Source organism: Spizellomyces punctatus (assembly GCF_000182565.1).
Source record: "Spizellomyces punctatus DAOM BR117 chromosome Unknown supercont1.25, whole genome shotgun sequence".
NCBI lineage: Eukaryota > Fungi > Chytridiomycota > Chytridiomycetes > Spizellomycetales > Spizellomycetaceae > Spizellomyces > Spizellomyces punctatus.
The window spans coordinates 135599-151846 of record NW_015971561.1 but is presented as its reverse complement, the minus strand read 5'-3'; the positions used below and the strand labels follow the sequence as shown (position 1 = coordinate 151846).

Here is a 16248-nt window from a genome sequence, read left to right as displayed (position 1 = left end):
CATCCGAGTTTGACAACTGCTAGAAACAACTGGAGAATGTGGGGCTGGTAGAGTTTCTGGCCTTTTTGCAATTGATCTCGGGGAAAAGGCTAAGGGTGACCACGGGGCCTCCTACGCTACTCCATCGAGCTGCCCAAATACGAAACAGTTCATAGAATTTCAACACAAACTGTCCGTACTGGACTTCGGCTCACTGGAGAGCGCAGCGCACTCTGCTGAACAACTGGATCAGATGTATAGGGAACTAAAGGTCCAGCACATGGACATCTCTGTTCGAAACGATGTACAACCGCCGGGAACAGTGGACCGATCGGGCACCGGCCTCAATGTGATGAGCCTTCAAAACTTTGTAAAACGGAAGCCTATTTCAAAAGATGCCATAACCGTCCAATCACTCGTGAAAAGAAAGCATGCGCATACGAAAGACGGCGAAAATCTGGGGCCGGAAAAATCATCCACTCAACCGTTAGGATGGCGAGTCCAAAACGGAGGAACGTTGTGTGAGCAAACTACCAAGAAGTCCAAATTGAATAATTCCTGACGGATATCGCTTTTGCACACGTCCTATATATTGCTGCCCAACCAAGTTCCGAATTTCGGCAATGCATTGGAAATGTGTTGGAATGTACATGATCGTGCCGAGCTTTCAAAATCCGTGCAATACTTGTAATAAGCTTTCTGAGATCGTCTCGCAGGTTGCCATTGTCATGGTAAGCGAAAGACGGCCCGCAAACCCCAAAAGAAGATTAAGCAGACATTAGATAGACGTTTTATGCATCTACTGCAGCCATGAGAGTACCGTGGGCGTTAAGCTGTAAGTATCTTTTTCACCATCGCTAATAGGTGGCATAATGCTTCATCCAACGGCACCCTACGTCTTGCAGTGATCGAGAGATCAAAGTAGGTCATCTGGCCTGCCGCGCATGTGGGGTTACCTTTCAAACCGGTATACATTCGCTGGCCGAACCCGTGGACGTGTACTCAGAATGCTCGATTCAGCGGAGGAGGCCCAAAAGAAGGCGAATGAAGAAGCCCGGGGTCGAGGTGGTACTCGTGATATCGAGTCCAGGGAAGAAGCTAATCTGCACGAGGATGACGACTTGGAACAAAGGCATGAGGAGATTGATGAAGATGATGTGTTTGGGGACGGGGGTGATCTGGAGGACGAAGAGGACGATGACGATCTGTGATCTGAAGTCCAACTGTTTTATAATCTGACCAGGGACGTTCAGAAATGCTTTCCGTTCCTGCCTGGTTGGTGCACTATGGGAACCTGTTTGCTATCTGTACATAAAAGAGAGACATATCCAACAGGAAGTAGATAAACCCTCTAAACTACCGAGTTTCTACTATCAACTTGATACTGGCGCTACTTTCTGTCTTTTGCCTTTGAGACTGCGATCACCTATCGCAGCTGCGCTTTTTCGTTTCACCTATCACCATACATTAGATGAAGCAGAACCAAAACTTCAGCCATGACGACGAGCGGGAAACTCACCGACTCCACCAATAGCGACAGATTTGATGAACCCGGGCGTGTCTGCTCTTCAGATACATTTTTCGCTTTCTGGGCTCTATTTTGTGGTATAGTCTGACCGTCCTCCTTCATGTCACGGCGCTTGCGGCGCTCCTGCAAGACTTTCTCCATGGCTTGTGTTTTCTTGAATCTAGAATTGGGCGGGTTAAGCACTGCATTCGGAATTGCTAACAGAAAACTTACTGAGGATTAGTGGGATCAATGGCAAAATGATGACTTTCTAGCACGCTCGCAAATCGGGGATCCTTGATATCAATCTCAAACCCATCCTGCACACCACCCTCCCGACGTTCCTTCTTCGGTTTACGGCCCTTCTTCTTCTTTTGGCCTTTTTCTTCCTTTATCACTTCTTTCATGTCAAAATGTCGAGAGTTAGGTCCGCCCTCATCTTGCAACATTAGCAATTCAAGCTCCGCCTTGGATTTCACGTCATCCGCACTAGGTTTTCTGCTTTTGAGTGCTTTCTTCGTCTGCTTTCTTTCGCTTGTGTCTGGAACATTACAGCGTAAGCTAACGGAAGTGGCATCATCACACCAAGCGCCGAACGCACCCGACACTTTCGGTTGATATTCAGAACCAAACTCCTCACTGAAGAATGGATCATCCATGTCTATTTCTTCGTCACCCGAAGACACTAATGGCTCTGTAGCGGTAGCCGTGCTGTTGTCAGTGCCAGAACTATTATATGTACGCAGATCAATTACTTAAATTACCATCATCCATCTCCTTTTGGGCAGTTTTCTTGGCCTTCCGCTTCTCTTTTCGCTTACGCAAGTATTGTTCAAATACCGTCTCGTCCTTCTGCGCCTGGCGCAACGATGTATCAGGATGGGCTTCAATCAGCGAAATACCTAGTGTCTGGTTATAACTTACCTGTCTCTCCTTCTTTTTCTCCAATAATGCTGCAGCCTTTTCACTTAGCCCAGGCGCAAATGTAATCTCCAATTCCTCTTCTGTTTCCTTATTACCAAAAGCATCACGATTGCCATCTGTATTCCCTTGCAGCAGAGCCTGATACTTGGCCCTTAAGGATTGGGCGTTGTCGTCTGATTCCTCGTCCTCAGACGCGGACGCCAGATACGCTTTGAAATCCATATCTTGCAGGTCGTTTTTGGTAAATTTCCTTCGCGTGATTCGGACACGATCGTCGTCATCTTCATCCCAAGTAAGTTTGACATTGGAATGCTGCAGCGCTTGGGTGACGAAATCTTTTGGTTGATATGCCGCTGGCACGTCATATGCCTCGTCACTTGGACTATCGTCAAAGTCCATTCCAGTCGGGATGTACCGTAAGTCAAAGAAATTCGCAGATTTCTCATACTCGGTGCCATCGCAAGTTTTATAAATAGTTCGTGCCGTTTCCACAGAGTCACATTCAACCACTGCATAATAGTACTTCAATCTTTCCATTTGGTATTTGCGCAGCTTGATATTGTCGTAATCCTCAGTTCCGTCCTCCGCTCGAATCAATGGCTGCAGTACATCGTCCCCTGCCGGAGATCCGAAAATGTCGGCCGGAGGCCCTTCCCGTGCTTCTCGTTCCAGCCTTTCCTTGCCAAACTCAGATGGGTAGATTTTTACGGACTTTATGGCCCCTTGAGCCGGCTTGAAAGCATCAAAGACTTTGAATAAGTCTTTCGCCTTGACGTGGTCCCAATCTAAGTTTACAACGGCGAACCTGTAGGTTTCGTCGCCCGTTGGAACATTCTCCTCTGCGTAAGGGCCCACTTCAATAGCGTCTTCAACTCCATCCTCCGCTTCAATGTCTTCATATGAATCATCATCTGAATCTGACTCTACCAATCCCTCGCCACGCGCAAGATCATATCCAGCAACAACAGCATTGTACTCTTCCTCCATAGATTCATCAACTTCTGAGGTACTTAGACTCTCGCTATCCTGATCAATTGTCCCCTTCTCCTCTTCGTCGAGTTTGTAGAACCGCTCGAGATCCTTGCTGGCTGTTTTCTTTGTTGGCCTACCGTATTTGTCAACCCGCGGGGCCGCAATCCCAGTTCCAAATTCCTCACTCTTGAGCATCTTCGAGAATCGGCTATCAATTGTAACCTTAGTGGCATCTTTGCGGGGTTTTATGAAGCGAGGATCGGAATAGACCCGGGTAAAACGTGCGTCGGTGGTCACTGGTTCGTCGGCAAACTGAACGGACGGATTGCCCGACGGCTTAGCGCCAGAGGCGCTCTTCTTATGGTTTTTGGCCATTTAAAGGCTGTTAAACAATATCGGCTCCGTCGACTACAGAACACCGCGGAATTGGAATTTATGGGCTCGCGGGAAGGAGGATGGATTACGAGAAAACCAAAAAGAGTGAGAGTCACGTGATATAAAGTGAGTCAGAGAGCAGCAAGTCGAGCTTCTGGACATCTTTGCCAAAGTATCACGCACATAACGATCAGAATGAGGGCAGCAAGCCCTGGTGAGTATAGAAGAGCGTACAAATTATAAACGAAGTGATGTGAATTTTGACTATCTGTGGTGCTTTCCAGGCGGAACCTTCGCGAATGATGTCCAGTCTGGTATAGGTTCATTATGGAATCTGGTCATTCACCAGACTAATAAAGGATATCTTGGTACCAGGGAAAACCGAGAGTACAAAGTGCTCGCTACCAGATCCTGATGAAGTCACCCTCTGCGAACTGAACGGTGCTCTTGGTAAGTAAATTGGTGTCTATAAAGAGATCCACATGGAAAAGTAAACCTGGATGCTTTGTCCTCAGAGAATATCAAGAGCAACGATGACCCAGCCCTGGAGAGATTTGCAAAAGCTGGTGTAGGTATTGGTCAGTTGAGAACATCTCCGCCATCTGTATTATTGACCTCTGCTGGATGTTACTCTAGGGTATCCTATATCCATCGATCAAACTTCCGTACGAGGTGGACGACGCGTCAAGAACATCCTCTCATTCGTATGCGAATTGGAGCTCGAAGACACGGTCCAGTGTGTACCCAATAATATCGCAGTGCGTATTCTGTGCTTTTTGTCAGATCGTCTCACGATATCTATTTACCCACAACTTCGACTAGTATCACATCACTGGATTTTTGGATTGCAACTCAAGCTCATTTGAAAGCGATTGCGGAAAATGCCTGTCGCCTCATGAATGGAAAAGCGAATATTGTATGAGAGCCGTAGTGATTCAGAATGATATACCGAAGGACCAATAATCATTACTTTTCCAGCAACTTCAGCACATGGAGTACTATACGACACTTCTGCAAGATATGCAACGCGCACCTGTCAGAACCCTTGCGTGGCATCACTCGCGTCAAGTTCTGGCCATTGTCCACAGGCAAGACAGTGTACACATCTATGATGTTGTTGCAGAAAGTATGTCCATGCACAGGTACCTTGTTTGAACCTGACTAAGAACCATGTTTCAGGGTGGTTTCCCAGACCTACCCTTGGGCTGAATCATCCTTATCAACGGGATGTAACATGTGCTGTGTGGAATCCACATGGAGCGCCTGTCCTTGCTGTTGGATCCAAGTAAGGATATCTATCGTACTCATCCTGAGGGCATGCGGTGCTTTCTAAACACCACCTCCAGATATGGCGTTTGTCTGTGGCGTCTACTCTTTGAACAAACCGGATTTCAGCAAGGCGGAGATGCGAATTTTGATCGAGACACAGTTCCGGCGCTCTTCGATGAAGTACATCCAGGCTACGCATGGATGAATTTTCTACGCGTTCCTGGCTTTGAAAGTATCACGACCTTAGCATGGTCACCGGACGGTCAATTTCTAGCAATGGGGTCGGGTACAAATTCAGCAATCATAATTTGGGACGTTGCGGCGGAGGTCCCGACGTCCATCAGCAGGCCATGCAAGGGCACAGCGGAATTAAAATGGAGTCCAGACGGGATGTTCCTTATCCAAGCATGCACGTAAGGAAGGAAAATATGAGAACGGCTTCTTTTTGCGTATTCAGTAATATTGCCCTCTGATATAGGACTCATCGTTTGATCATATGGGAAACGCGAACATGGGAAGGAAAGTCTTTGCCGACGCATCACGGCCGACCACATGTATGTATTCTTTATTACGTTCATCCACCTCGGCTAGGTGTCCTCATTTCCCGTTCGGTGTGTAAGTCTGTCTGTTGGATGCCGGACAGTAAAATGTTCATGTTTGCGATGGAAGGTTCTGATCAAATAAGCGTATGGCAAATGAATAGCCCACCACCGCATCTCGGTATGCAAGTAGTTTATTCCTTTGCGCACCATTACGATGCTAAAAAATGATTCCTACAGAGTGTAAGGATGTATATACCCTGCCCGTGCCTATGCGCATTAGTCGAACGTCAGCCGGTACTATGTTAAAGTAGGTAGCACCTCCTGCTGATGCTCTCTGCTGCTCACATTGCTAAGACAAGATTCCAGGGTCGGCGGTGTCATCAAGCGTATGAGTTTTGATCCGACTGGGGAGCGGTTAGCTTTGGCCTTTGAGGGCGATCATCTGGGTGCCGAATTAATATATCTCCTTGCCGTGAGAACGAGGCCCTTGCCCAAATTTCAACCACTGTAAGAGCCAGCTTGCATTGACGCATCTGCTTTGAGAATCTCATCCTACCTAGTGGATACATCCGAGGACCAAAATGGAACCCACGTGAACCACAACCTCAACCCCCACGGTCCCCTTACCGACAGGAAGTCGACGCACCAGAGCGGGGCCATACCCGTATCACGACGACCTCGAACTGGGAGGCAAGTCCCCAGAATCAGCGTCCAGTAGAACGGAGCGGCAACAATGCACCGCCTCTACCAATGGCTCTGGGCTTTCATCCACAATTCGGCAGAGGGGCCTTACTAACGGTGGTTTGGGAAAATGGGAAAATTGGTTGCGTTCCACTATATTTTGGTTGAGCTACGGTCATTTAATACTATATGCAGTACCCATCATTTTCGGTGAAGATTCATTTCGCTCACAAGAAACGTTTGTAAGGCTGCCGATGCTCAGATATATCCCGCAAGAAGGAGTGACATTAGGAAACCCAGACATATGACAGAATGCGAAGGAGCACTGCGATATTTGCAAGGCAATGAAACCAAACTACAAAAGATAAGCACCAATAATACCAATGGTCACTGCCCGGCTGTGAACCATGTCCACGATCTTGACAAATCATGATTCTCCTTTCGAATTCTTGTTCTCTTCTTGGAATGTCCCTTCCTCTCCTTTAATTCGAGATTCCGCTGCCTCGGCCATCTTGGCTCTCATAGAATCCCGATCCTTGGGTTGTGCTGCAGCAGGAGGAGCTAGGCACGAGGGACAAAACGAAGAACCGTGAAATTGAGCATTTGCGTGCTAGCTGCAACCCGCTCATATTCCGTAACACTGCATGAAGTACCAAGACGTCGGCCTCCTCTCATATTTCGAAATGAGTTTGACGTCGAAGATTGTTGCCCGCTTTGGTGTGTATCAGTTCGCAATTGTGTGCCACTTGGAGAGAGCCGTGAAATGCTAGAGTGTGAGAGTGGTGGACCGTCAAGTAGCGAAGTTCCAAGAGTACAGTGTCAGCAAGCATGCATACCGCCCTCGACCTCGCCCGCGCCCTCGACCCCGTCCCACACCTCCAGAGGTTTGTTGAACGCCGCCAGCAGGCTGGTTAATAGGAGTCACAAAAGTCTCCGTTTCTGAAATTGCTGGAGTGTTCAGATATTGCGTTGGGCTGATTGTCCGGGTTTCGGGAACGTACGATTTCCACGGCCACGGTCATGTCCTCTCTGGATTTGTGCTCTCGTAGTTCGGGCTCCCGCTGTGCTGCTCATCGGAAGTTCTAATTCTTTCAAGATCGAAACCAGAGTAACTGAACTGGCTGAGATAAGTCGCAACTGGGTCATGTGATCTGTTGTCCCGCTCGAAGCGTCTCGAAGTTGACCTTAGAAGGCCAGCGGGCGTGAAGAATCATCTTCCCTTGATTTCCCAGCTCAGACAATTGCCGGAGGGAACGCACGGTCCTTTATCAGGTGGATATGCAGGAGGTTACAATTAGACAGAGGAGTGCTTTTAAGCATTTTGTGAACGTCGACCAACCGGGCAAGGAACTGTGCTGGAATTTCTTTACCCGGCGTAAAAATATATCCTTTGGACTGTACCGCAAAGTCAACCGTGCATATACCGAAACAGGAACGTACGTACTACAAAGTGGAACTCTCAGAGAAGTTGGAAAGAGCTTTGTGGTTGTCGGCAGCGACGGGGATGAGAAAACATCTACGCCATCATCGCCACTGGTTCCCAGGTCGAAGGGAACTACTTCAGCGGTGACACCACCTGAATTCGCCGAATATCCTCCCAGTCTTGGCGCCCTGAAGGACAATGCATCTGCAAAGTCCTTTTCCGAATCCACCGAGGGTTCTGCTTCCGGCAGACGAAGGAAAAAGGAATCGTTCATTGACCCGGAACTTGTGGAAATCATGCCCGTTACGCACTATGACTCGTCGAAATTCACCGTCAAGGGGAGCTTCTACATAGAAGAACCTGGGATTTAGTGGGTACCTTTGTACACGATTGGAATCCGCGTTGCCAAATGCTCAATGTTAGTCTCGCGTCCATAGCGTACTATTATGGGATAATACGTTTTCAATGTGAGTAATAGCACACGGTCCTTACTTGTTGGCTGACTTATCCTCATCTCTCGCCATTCTCCTATCAGGAATACGTCGAAGAAACTATTCTTTTTTGTGGCATTGAAGGATGTTGAGCCATCACAAGCTCCGGTACGGAAAGAGATGGAAAACTGGCTGTTGAAGAAAGGGAATAAGAAGATGCAGGGGTTCCAAAAACGATGGGTTACAGTAGATACCAATGGGACGTTGTCCTATTATAAACATCCAGGAAGGTGAGGAGGACGAAAGACTCTTTCTCTTCATTTGGTTTGCATTTTGCATTGGATTCACTATGTTACATGCAGCTTTTGCCGCGGATCCGTTGAGCTGCCAAAGGCTGCTGTACATCTAGATCATGGTACGGGGTGATTTTGGGCAATTGGCTGGTTTCATCCATCTGATCATCCTGCATTTACGGATCAGATCGAAGTCTCATAGATATAGGTATACCAAGGCTTGCCCATCTGCTTTCTCCGTGATGATCGTTTAGCTGAATAACCACCCTGACAGATTCTGGTCAAGCCCTCTATCATTTCAAAGCACAATCGCCGCAAGACTTCCAGGCCTGGATATCTGTCCTTCAGAGATTTACATTGGCCAAGACCATGAGCTTAGGTCGCGAAAGTGAAAGTGGAGGCAAATTGATACCAGATGATGATGATACCGGAAGCCCGTGGGATGGGACAGCGAAAGGAGCGATGGATCCTGATCTGGGTGATGTGCAACGTAAGGCCGAAAATATGGTTATCACCTTGACGAATGAGTTGGGGCGATTGAAAGAGTTAGTCGAGTCATCTCGAGGACGGATGGATCAAAGAAGCCAGATGAAAGGTGTTGTTCTGGCTGTCTACAAATTGTGCGCGCCGATGCTGAGCGCAATATTTCTTGTTCAGACTTTACGCTCATACTGAATTCTATCTCGGACGTGATTGCCAATGCTCTGTCGAATGCTAACAACATGCAGCGAGAGCTGTACTCATACGGAGAGACTGTTCGGTCACAAAGGGAGCGGTCACATGATGCTATCCAGCAAACGGAATCCGCACTGCATGCATGCTTGGCCGACAATAATCGCGTGCGCCGTAGGTTCGGGTTGGAGCCAGTTACTCTCACGTCATTCATTGCGCACGCCAGTACTACCTCGCTCCATCTCAATAATTTCCACAAAGCGGGCTCAATAACATCTTCCATGCGGGATGACGTTTTCTACGATGCTGAAGAAGGTGGAGACAGCGATGACGAAGAAAGTGCTGAGAGTGATTCTATGCATGAAGCGGAGGAAGGTCTCAGCAGCGATGAAGAATTTGAGGATGATGACGAGGGATCAAACGAGAGCTTTACACCAAATAGGCGATCGCGCCAAGCATCAACAGCATCTACCTCTGGGGGCGCTACGTCGGAAGCAACCGTTACTCAAACTATTCCTCCAGCTAAGGACGAAACTAGCAAGGTAGCCATGCCCATTCAGCCTCTTCCCATAGTACGACGAACAAAGCTGCCTGCTCCAACGGTTTCTATGCAAAATATTAGCATAATGGGAATCTTGCGGAACAATGTGAGTTCGCCTTCAACAGCACCTTAGACTGCGATTACTTAGATGTTACACCAATAGGTTGGCAAAGATCTATCTACGGTCGCCATGCCCATCGCTCTGAATGAGCCCTTGAATCTCCTACAGAAACTATGCGAGGAGCTGGAATACTGTGAGCTTCTGGATCAAGCAGCATCCATCACGGATCCTGTTGATCGGTTGGCCTTGATAGCAGGTATAACGCGTTGCTAATCGTACAGCCTCACAATCGTGTGTCCTAATGCAACTTGAAACAGCATTTGCGGTGTCAGGTACGTTGCGGAAGTTCGCCGAGAATCCTCTCCGCGATTGTTGCTAAGGCGCGAAATATATAAGGTTATGCATCCACCATACATCGGGCGGGTAGAAAACCGGTATGTGAACAATTTAAATGACATGCGTATCATTTATCATCATTTAAATATGGGGCGTTAGTTCAATCCACTGCTGGGTGAGACCTATGAGTGCGTCAGAGAGGATAAAGGTATGGTAACGCTGATGTATGTGATCAACCATGGCAAATGTGCTGACAATAGTGATTCTATAGGTTTCAAATTTGTATCAGAGAAAGTAAGGGCATGATCTAGATGAGATCAAGGGCTCTGCTAACCAGCTGGGGCTGATGATCCAGGTCAGCCACCATCCGCCGGTAATGGCGTGCCATGCTGAATCGCCCAACTATATTTTTTTCCAAGATAGTCAAGTGAAGACCAAGTTTTGGGGGTAATGAGAGTCAATTCGTTATTGGCTATAACATTCTCTCATTGATTTTTCAGAAAATCGATGGAGCTGATACCAACAGGCACCGGTTAGTGCAAATTTGTGCGGTACATACTAGCATGGTTGTGTAACATATTGTGGATACAGTGCACGTTGCGTTTCCAGCTCTGGGAGAGCATTATACTTGGACGAAAGGTAGGAGCAATCTTCGGTACCTGAATGTCAAATTCACATTTTTAACTCGCTGATTCTGCTTATTCTTTCTTAGTTACCACATGCATGCGGAATGTCTTCTCTTCTGGTCGCTACTTAGAACATTACGGCACCATGAAAATCATATCCCATTCTAGTGGTAGGTTACCGCCAGCATACGCTCTCTGATGGACCATCGACTGAGAAATGGCTCCAGGCCATTATTGTGAACTTTCATTCAAGGAGTCTGGCTATTTTGCCTCTGCTAAAAATGAAGTGGTTGGCACGATATGTGGCCCAAAAGGGCAAAAGTTGATGTCTCTAAGGTAACTCACACCGTTGCGTCTACCTTTCGGATTTTTACCGCCATTCCTGAACTTTATATGGACCATATTTAGCGGAAACTGGGACAAATCATTACAAAAGTTCCATGAGTCTGCTCCGAATGCACTGGAGGTTGTGTGGCGCGCAAGGCCCAACCCACCTAATCATCCGGAGATCTATGGCTTCACATCTTTCGCACTAGAACTAAATGGTACGGACTTTCATGTTTTGGATGTCAACATTTTCCGTCCCCTTACGGGCACTTTATTGTCATGTCCAGAGCTTACGCCGGACCTGGAAGGATTGCTTCCAAATACCGACACACGGTACAGACCTGACCAAAGGTACGTATCATTTTGCTATAACCATGTCCTTCTATGATGTTTGTGACTTACCGCTGCTGTTCAGGATGTACGAGGAGGTAGAGAGCTCAGATATTAACGGCGGCAACGTCCATTGCGACTCTGTTCAACTAAAATATTTTATGTAGGGCCGGGATGAGGAAGCTGAGCGAGAAAAGCAACGACTAGAGCAAAAGCAGCGCGACTATCGAAAGATGCTGGAATCACGCGGCGAGCAGTGGCATCCTCAGTGGTTTGATCTACGACCGGAAGAGTATTCTAATGGAAATCGGTCGTGGCACTATAAAGGAGGATACTGGGAATCTCGTGGCAAATTTGAAAATGTGCTGGACCTATGGTCATCACAGAGTTTTTGATAAGACAGGTTAGAATAGTCCTTAGAGTCATAGTGAAAGATGGTTTAAGTAGATTATGGCAAAGGCCGGGATCCGAAGAAATACATCGTGGCTGTAACGACCACATAATCAAATTCGGTATGAAAGGAAGAAACATGGCAGCTGTGCTCTACATACAAATTTGACCACCTTCCTCTACACGGCTACCGAACCACTATCATTTAGTTTCATCAGCACCGACAGCGTGATCACTGCTTTCCCGTCCACAGGCGCTTCACAAACTCGGTGATGCCAATATCATTGGTGTTAAATTGGTAGCAACCGTATAGACACAGTCCCGTCGCAGTATACAAGGAATATTTCATGACGCGGTGGATAATGGGATTCCGACGAACTGGAAGATAATCCTCAATGACGGCATCAAAGCCAATATGGGTGTGGAGGGGAATTACGACACCGAGACCGAGATCAACATACGGGTGAGAACCGATAATGAAAGGTGCGGTCATCAAGGGCACGAGCGCGATCGATAGAGCACGCTCAAAGTCCCAATGGTAGGAGCCGTGAAGTTTGGATTTGTGTTCGCCCGATTGTGCTATAACCAAGGAGTTTAAGATGATCTGAAAACTAGCACCTTGTTTGAACCTATGACTCACTGGTTGTTCCGGCTAGCGAAGCAATAATAGCGAGTCAGTCAAATGTCCACCTTGTTTCCAGTAAATTATAAACACATGTCCTTACGATTTTCCGGGGCGGCAGCGCCCACAACAGCATCTCGCTTGTCTGCTTGGGTGTTTTGAAAGAGGTCGGGCCGGGCTGTCAGGAACCGAAATCCAAACGGTGTGTGAGCGAAAATTTCAAGATACCCGGAAATCCCGCCAACATGGATCCAAAACACCACTGTCCTTGTGGACTGACACACGCACCAGAGCGGAAAGTGGCAACGGGATTGGCACGAATGGTCAGTGCCGAAGGCCGTACTACTGAAGAGACACGAGCCGCCGAGCAAATAACGCGAGAGGTCAACATCGTCTATAGAACCTAGGGGTTACTGACCAGAATGCCGTTGAAAATTATGCCTGCCACACTTTTATAGTACGCTGCGCGCTAAGTGAGCAACGCAAAGGACAGATACGATCAAACTTACAGAATGGCGGATGATTGGTCGAGATTCCACAGAACTAGCCTGCCAATTTTTGAAGCCGAGTCTTCCCGCAAGGCGGACATGTGGCTTGTATAGTCACGTGGCTATAAATCCTTCGTCTTCCACCTTTTCGATCTTGGGCTGAGATACGTCAATGTTGTTTTAAGTGAGCTGCAGTCGTTTATCTTTTGCGACAGAATGTTTATAATGGTTTTAGGAAGGCGAGGCAGTGACAGTTCTCAATAGTTTTCTAGGTGGTTGGTGAGTGGTTAATGGTCAATCCCATCAAATCCGTGGTCGCAGGTTCCCAACATGCAGTATCCTTGGGCATATAGACACATCGATGCTTGGAGAGCCCAGAGAATGCGACATTGTCAGGAAGAACAGTCTGTGGAGATGCTCCACTACGTGAGCAAAAAACTCGAAAGCAGTCCATCCACCCAGTTTCGAACCTCCCATATGGTCACGTGGAAAGGCAACTAATCCTGATTTTACCCGTTCCAAACTCGCAATTTGCCAGACGTTTAAACCGGCGAACCAAGGACAGGACAGCTGAATGTCACAGCCAGGTACAGTTTGAGCTCTTGTTGTCATCGCACGCTGCATCGGCCTTGTTGCCAACTCTTTCTTCTTTGCAACTTGCTGTAAAACATAAAATGGACAACTCTCAATCTCATTGTCGTTGTTGGACTGCTGAAATGTCTGTTTTTCTTGCTCGGTGTCACTCATAACCCTCGTTCTGGCCGGACATAGGCAAGCCCCGGATCAAGCTTTCGTTCAAGTTGGGCAATAATGCTGTAAAAGTACAATCGATACCTGAGCCTTCAAATGTGTCCTCGCCCAGCCGAAATGGGAATACTGGCGGAAAACGAAAGCGCGCGAGTGAGCCGGCCACAAATGCTGCCCAAGGCGGAAAACGTAAAGGCCTGTCCGCACTGGAAGCTGCGCGTGCACTAGGAGCACCGATTGCCGTCAATTCCGATAGCTCTGTGGACTTATCAGGCGATCACACGAGCGACGGTGAAGATGGCGGCGAGCTCGTCGTAGACGACATAGAAGCCGGTTCGCCAACACCCTCGATATCACGGGGTCAGCTAGGAGACGATAGTTCCACTCGTCTCAAGCTGTGCTTTGGAACAAATAAAGTCTCCTTGGTATCGCATCCGCGGGACAGGGAGCGAACAAATTCGGATGCGGATGCCGTCGAAATCAAGTCAGATGAAGAAATAGACGTGGATGAGGATGTCAAAGTGTCTTACAGCGTAAAGGGTGAGGGGAAGAGGATGTGGGATGGGGTTAGTTCAACTCCAGAACTGAAACGGTCAAGACGGGACTCGGAAGGGACCTATTTACAAGTGCCGTTGAATCGTGATGTCAGTGTCTCATCCGATGGTTTGCTCGACGCCAAGGACGAGTTTGGCGAAGAGATTGATGTCTCATCGGACGGCCGACCTATAAGACCCTTCCGAAAAGCGAAGGATCGTGCCAGGGGGTATAGCGAAAACCGCAATGCAGTGAATGGCAGAGGGGCTTGGAAACCAAGAAAGAAGGGCCTTTACACCATCTTGAAGAAAGTCATTGCTGCGCTGAAGCAGTAAGTATATCCTTGCCGCGGCCGAGCATACGGACCTTCTTATTAAGTTCTATCCCAAATATTAGAAAAGACCATTACGGATTTTTTTTGGAGCCTGTGGATACTTCCCTTGTGACGGATTATATGACCGTCATCTCGGAACCTATGGATCTGGGTATGTAGATGATGCCTGTGGTGCTAGCGTTGCTTGGACTTACTCTCCTCGTGGTCGCCATTTCAAAAATATTAGGTACTATGGAGAAAAGAGTTGAAAGACGAGAGTATAAGTCGTACGACGCTTTTAAGGTTTGGGCTGCCATTCTCTTTTCTCTTGTGAATAAATACACATGATTCACATTACTCCCTGTAATAGTTCGACTTTGATCTGGTCATTTCCAATGCCAAAACGTATAATTCACCAGACACGGTGTATTACAAGGCGGCGGAAAAGCTGGGCTCCCAGGGAAAGAAACTCATTGAGCGTGAAGCCAATAATGTGGAGATAGACCTGGATCTTGATGACGATAAGCCAGTCTTGGAGGTACACTAATGGTTAACCCCACATGTCGCGTTTCGCGACCCTGATGTCCTTTTTTTTTGCCTGTATTAGGCAGTATCAGCGGAGAAAAAGGTAGAAGGACGAAGGAAGTCGAAGCGAATGAAGCACACGGAGGACTTGGAAAGTCGAATGAGCTTGCAATACATGCCGGACGGGTCAGTTATACGAGGTACGTTTATTTCTAGATAGTAATTACACTGTGTTCGCTGTCTAATAGCCTTTTGAGTAGGGCCGTCATGGAAGCCACCAGATATTACTCCATTCGAGCGCCATATCAGTCAATACCTGTCGTGTACACATGACTCGCTGCAGTCTGTGGCACTTGCCGACATTCCAAGTAAGTCCCTTACATCTGACCTTGTAACAGGAGACAACATGAACTGATCATGATGACTCATATGGAAATAGCGGATATGGATGCATATGGACCTTATCACTATCGAGAGCTTCCTCCAAGTAATACAGATCCAATACTATTACGAAATGCATATGGGGATTTCACGGGGCAGGCCTATGTTCGAAGCATTGAAAGATTTGTCGACGGTCTTCCACCAGCGGTGCGGGCGCCAGCGGAGGCAACCATACATCGGTTGACGAGAGGAGGACACTCGCTTGTGCAAAGAGTACAAGCATATCTTTCAGCGAAGGTAAAGAAGGGGGCCGAAGGGGACAAGGTGACGACTGAGTGGGGAGCGGTTGACATTGCACAGCAAGTGCAACAAGTGGAGAGCCAAGCCGAACGCATCATCAAGGATGCAGAGCTGGAATATTATCGACGAGAGGGCGTGGATATTGTTCCATTGCTCTCTCCTGCGTGTTTGGGAATGCAAGATCGGGAATTAGATGAAGAGTTGGCCAAGGGCGACGCGATTCTACTGTTGGAGCGGAACGCGCGTGAATTGGAAGAATGGACCAACAAACAGTTTGCGCGACTGAGCGGACAAAGTCAGCACCCATTCGAGGAAGAATCGACGCTAGCGGAAAAGATCCGACGACGACTCTTGCAACTTGTCCAAAGTGCTCCAGCAAGCGAGTTTGCCAGTGCCAAACTTCCATCGATTGAAACCATATACAGCATGTTTAACAAAACCCCCATGTCCCCCGGACGACCCTTGTCGAGTCCCCTCCACTATAATCTTGTCCCAGGGAATCCGATGCCGATCAGCTTGGATCAACCGATTAAACCGGATTAAAATGTCCGAAAGCCTTGTACATTTGGAATCTTCTAGAATCCTTATCAAATGACACGCGATTATGATCACATGATGAATGTTTACAACTTCTAATCATTTGATTGGTCCATATTGTC

The 16248-nt window shown here is 47.7% G+C and overlaps 8 protein-coding genes across 9 annotated transcripts; 5 read left to right on the top strand and 3 right to left on the bottom strand.

The window, feature by feature from the left end:
* Positions 1-232: 232 nt before the first annotated feature.
* On the top strand, positions 233-541 carry SPPG_09571 (uncharacterized protein; the record flags this gene model as incomplete). The annotated part of the gene is made up of 1 exon (XM_016757747.1): positions 233-541. The coding sequence occupies one exon, from the start codon at positions 233-235 to the stop codon at positions 539-541; it is 309 nt and encodes a 102-aa protein (XP_016603929.1).
* A 248-nt stretch (positions 542-789) lies between these two features.
* SPPG_08751 (uncharacterized protein) lies at positions 790-1190 on the top strand (the record flags this gene model as incomplete). The annotated part of the gene is made up of 3 exons (XM_016756906.1): positions 790-814; positions 885-900; positions 986-1190. 3 exons carry the CDS (start codon positions 790-792, stop codon positions 1188-1190), a joined length of 246 nt encoding a protein of 81 aa, XP_016603928.1.
* On the bottom strand, positions 1154-3814 carry SPPG_08750 (pre-rRNA-processing protein ESF1). The gene is made up of 6 exons (XM_016756905.1): positions 2411-3814; positions 2251-2344; positions 2088-2180; positions 1721-2027; positions 1499-1667; positions 1154-1433 (listed from the first exon to the last, which is right to left on the bottom strand). Exons 1-6 carry the CDS (start codon positions 3755-3757, stop codon positions 1353-1355), a joined length of 2091 nt encoding a protein of 696 aa, XP_016603927.1. The 5' UTR covers positions 3758-3814; the 3' UTR covers positions 1154-1352.
* Positions 3815-3923: 109 nt separating this feature from the next.
* SPPG_08749 (uncharacterized protein) lies at positions 3924-6465 on the top strand. Its single transcript, XM_016756904.1, has 14 exons — positions 3924-3971; positions 4042-4071; positions 4133-4207; positions 4273-4325; positions 4394-4515; positions 4580-4673; positions 4736-4883; positions 4937-5042; positions 5104-5439; positions 5505-5580; positions 5647-5746; positions 5806-5875; positions 5935-6075; positions 6129-6465. Exons 1-14 carry the CDS (start codon positions 3953-3955, stop codon positions 6415-6417), a joined length of 1659 nt encoding a protein of 552 aa, XP_016603926.1. The 5' UTR covers positions 3924-3952; the 3' UTR covers positions 6418-6465.
* On the bottom strand, positions 6159-7395 carry SPPG_08748 (uncharacterized protein; the record flags this gene model as incomplete). The annotated part of the gene is made up of 3 exons (XM_016756903.1): positions 6159-7015; positions 7086-7188; positions 7251-7395. 3 exons carry the CDS (start codon positions 7393-7395, stop codon positions 6811-6813), a joined length of 453 nt encoding a protein of 150 aa, XP_016603925.1. The 3' UTR covers positions 6159-6810.
* Positions 7396-7450: 55 nt separating this feature from the next.
* On the top strand, positions 7451-11819 carry SPPG_08747 (uncharacterized protein). The gene is made up of 21 exons (XM_016756902.1): positions 7451-8042; positions 8110-8139; positions 8208-8393; positions 8466-8518; positions 8584-8604; positions 8671-8991; positions 9054-9715; positions 9773-9926; positions 9988-10002; positions 10067-10104; positions 10166-10214; positions 10278-10300; positions 10362-10453; positions 10507-10538; positions 10598-10645; positions 10719-10802; positions 10860-10968; positions 11041-11177; positions 11247-11310; positions 11375-11387; positions 11457-11819. Exons 1-21 carry the CDS (start codon positions 7528-7530, stop codon positions 11682-11684), a joined length of 2874 nt encoding a protein of 957 aa, XP_016603924.1. The 5' UTR covers positions 7451-7527; the 3' UTR covers positions 11685-11819.
* SPPG_08746 lies at positions 11673-13022 on the bottom strand. Of its 2 annotated transcripts, none has more exons than XM_016756901.1 (5): positions 12811-13022; positions 12590-12714; positions 12405-12479; positions 12320-12331; positions 11673-12258 (listed from the first exon to the last, which is right to left on the bottom strand). In XM_016756901.1, exons 2-5 carry the CDS (start codon positions 12690-12692, stop codon positions 11912-11914), a joined length of 537 nt encoding a protein of 178 aa, XP_016603923.1. In that variant the 5' UTR covers positions 12693-12714; positions 12811-13022; the 3' UTR covers positions 11673-11911. The 2 variants fall into 2 exon arrangements, with proteins under 2 accessions (XP_016603923.1, XP_016603922.1); XM_016756900.1 differs by having other exon boundaries at positions 12590-12695.
* On the top strand, positions 12983-16202 carry SPPG_08745 (uncharacterized protein). Its single transcript, XM_016756899.1, has 9 exons — positions 12983-13068; positions 13143-13376; positions 13561-14401; positions 14467-14555; positions 14631-14686; positions 14754-14921; positions 14991-15108; positions 15169-15276; positions 15348-16202. Exons 2-9 carry the CDS (start codon positions 13364-13366, stop codon positions 16130-16132), a joined length of 2178 nt encoding a protein of 725 aa, XP_016603921.1. The 5' UTR covers positions 12983-13068; positions 13143-13363; the 3' UTR covers positions 16133-16202.
* The last annotated feature ends 46 nt before the right edge of the window (positions 16203-16248 follow it).

Bases quoted from the DNA above. Each gene is read 5' to 3' on its own strand.
- SPPG_08746 (XM_016756901.1), bottom strand. From the start codon at position 12,692: ATGTTGACCTCTCGCGTTATTTGCTCGGCGGCTCGTGTCTCTTCAGTA. The intron at 12,480-12,589 runs GTGCGTGTGTCA...GGTTCCTGACAG, and splicing joins CGTTGCCACTTTCCGCTCTG to CCCGGCCCGACCTCTTTCAA.
- SPPG_08750 (XM_016756905.1), bottom strand. From the start codon at position 3,757: ATGGCCAAAAACCATAAGAAGAGCGCCTCTGGCGCTAAGCCGTCGGGC. The intron at 2,181-2,250 runs GTAATTTAAGTA...CTACCGCTACAG, and splicing joins CCAAAAGGAGATGGATGATG to AGCCATTAGTGTCTTCGGGT. The intron at 1,668-1,720 runs GTAAGTTTTCTG...GCCCAATTCTAG, and splicing joins ATTGATCCCACTAATCCTCA to ATTCAAGAAAACACAAGCCA.
- SPPG_08749 (XM_016756904.1), top strand. The intron at 5,440-5,504 runs GTAAGGAAGGAA...CCTCTGATATAG, and splicing joins TTCCTTATCCAAGCATGCAC to GACTCATCGTTTGATCATAT. The intron at 5,876-5,934 runs GTAGGTAGCACC...ACAAGATTCCAG, and splicing joins TCAGCCGGTACTATGTTAAA to GGTCGGCGGTGTCATCAAGC.
- SPPG_08747 (XM_016756902.1), top strand. From the start codon at position 7,528: ATGCAGGAGGTTACAATTAGACAGAGGAGTGCTTTTAAGCATTTTGTG. The intron at 8,519-8,583 runs GTACGGGGTGAT...TTTACGGATCAG, and splicing joins TGCTGTACATCTAGATCATG to ATCGAAGTCTCATAGATATA. The intron at 10,539-10,597 runs GTTAGTGCAAAT...TTGTGGATACAG, and splicing joins GCTGATACCAACAGGCACCG to TGCACGTTGCGTTTCCAGCT.
- SPPG_08745 (XM_016756899.1), top strand. The intron at 15,109-15,168 runs GTACGTTTATTT...CCTTTTGAGTAG, and splicing joins GGACGGGTCAGTTATACGAG to GGCCGTCATGGAAGCCACCA. The intron at 15,277-15,347 runs GTAAGTCCCTTA...ATATGGAAATAG, and splicing joins GGCACTTGCCGACATTCCAA to CGGATATGGATGCATATGGA.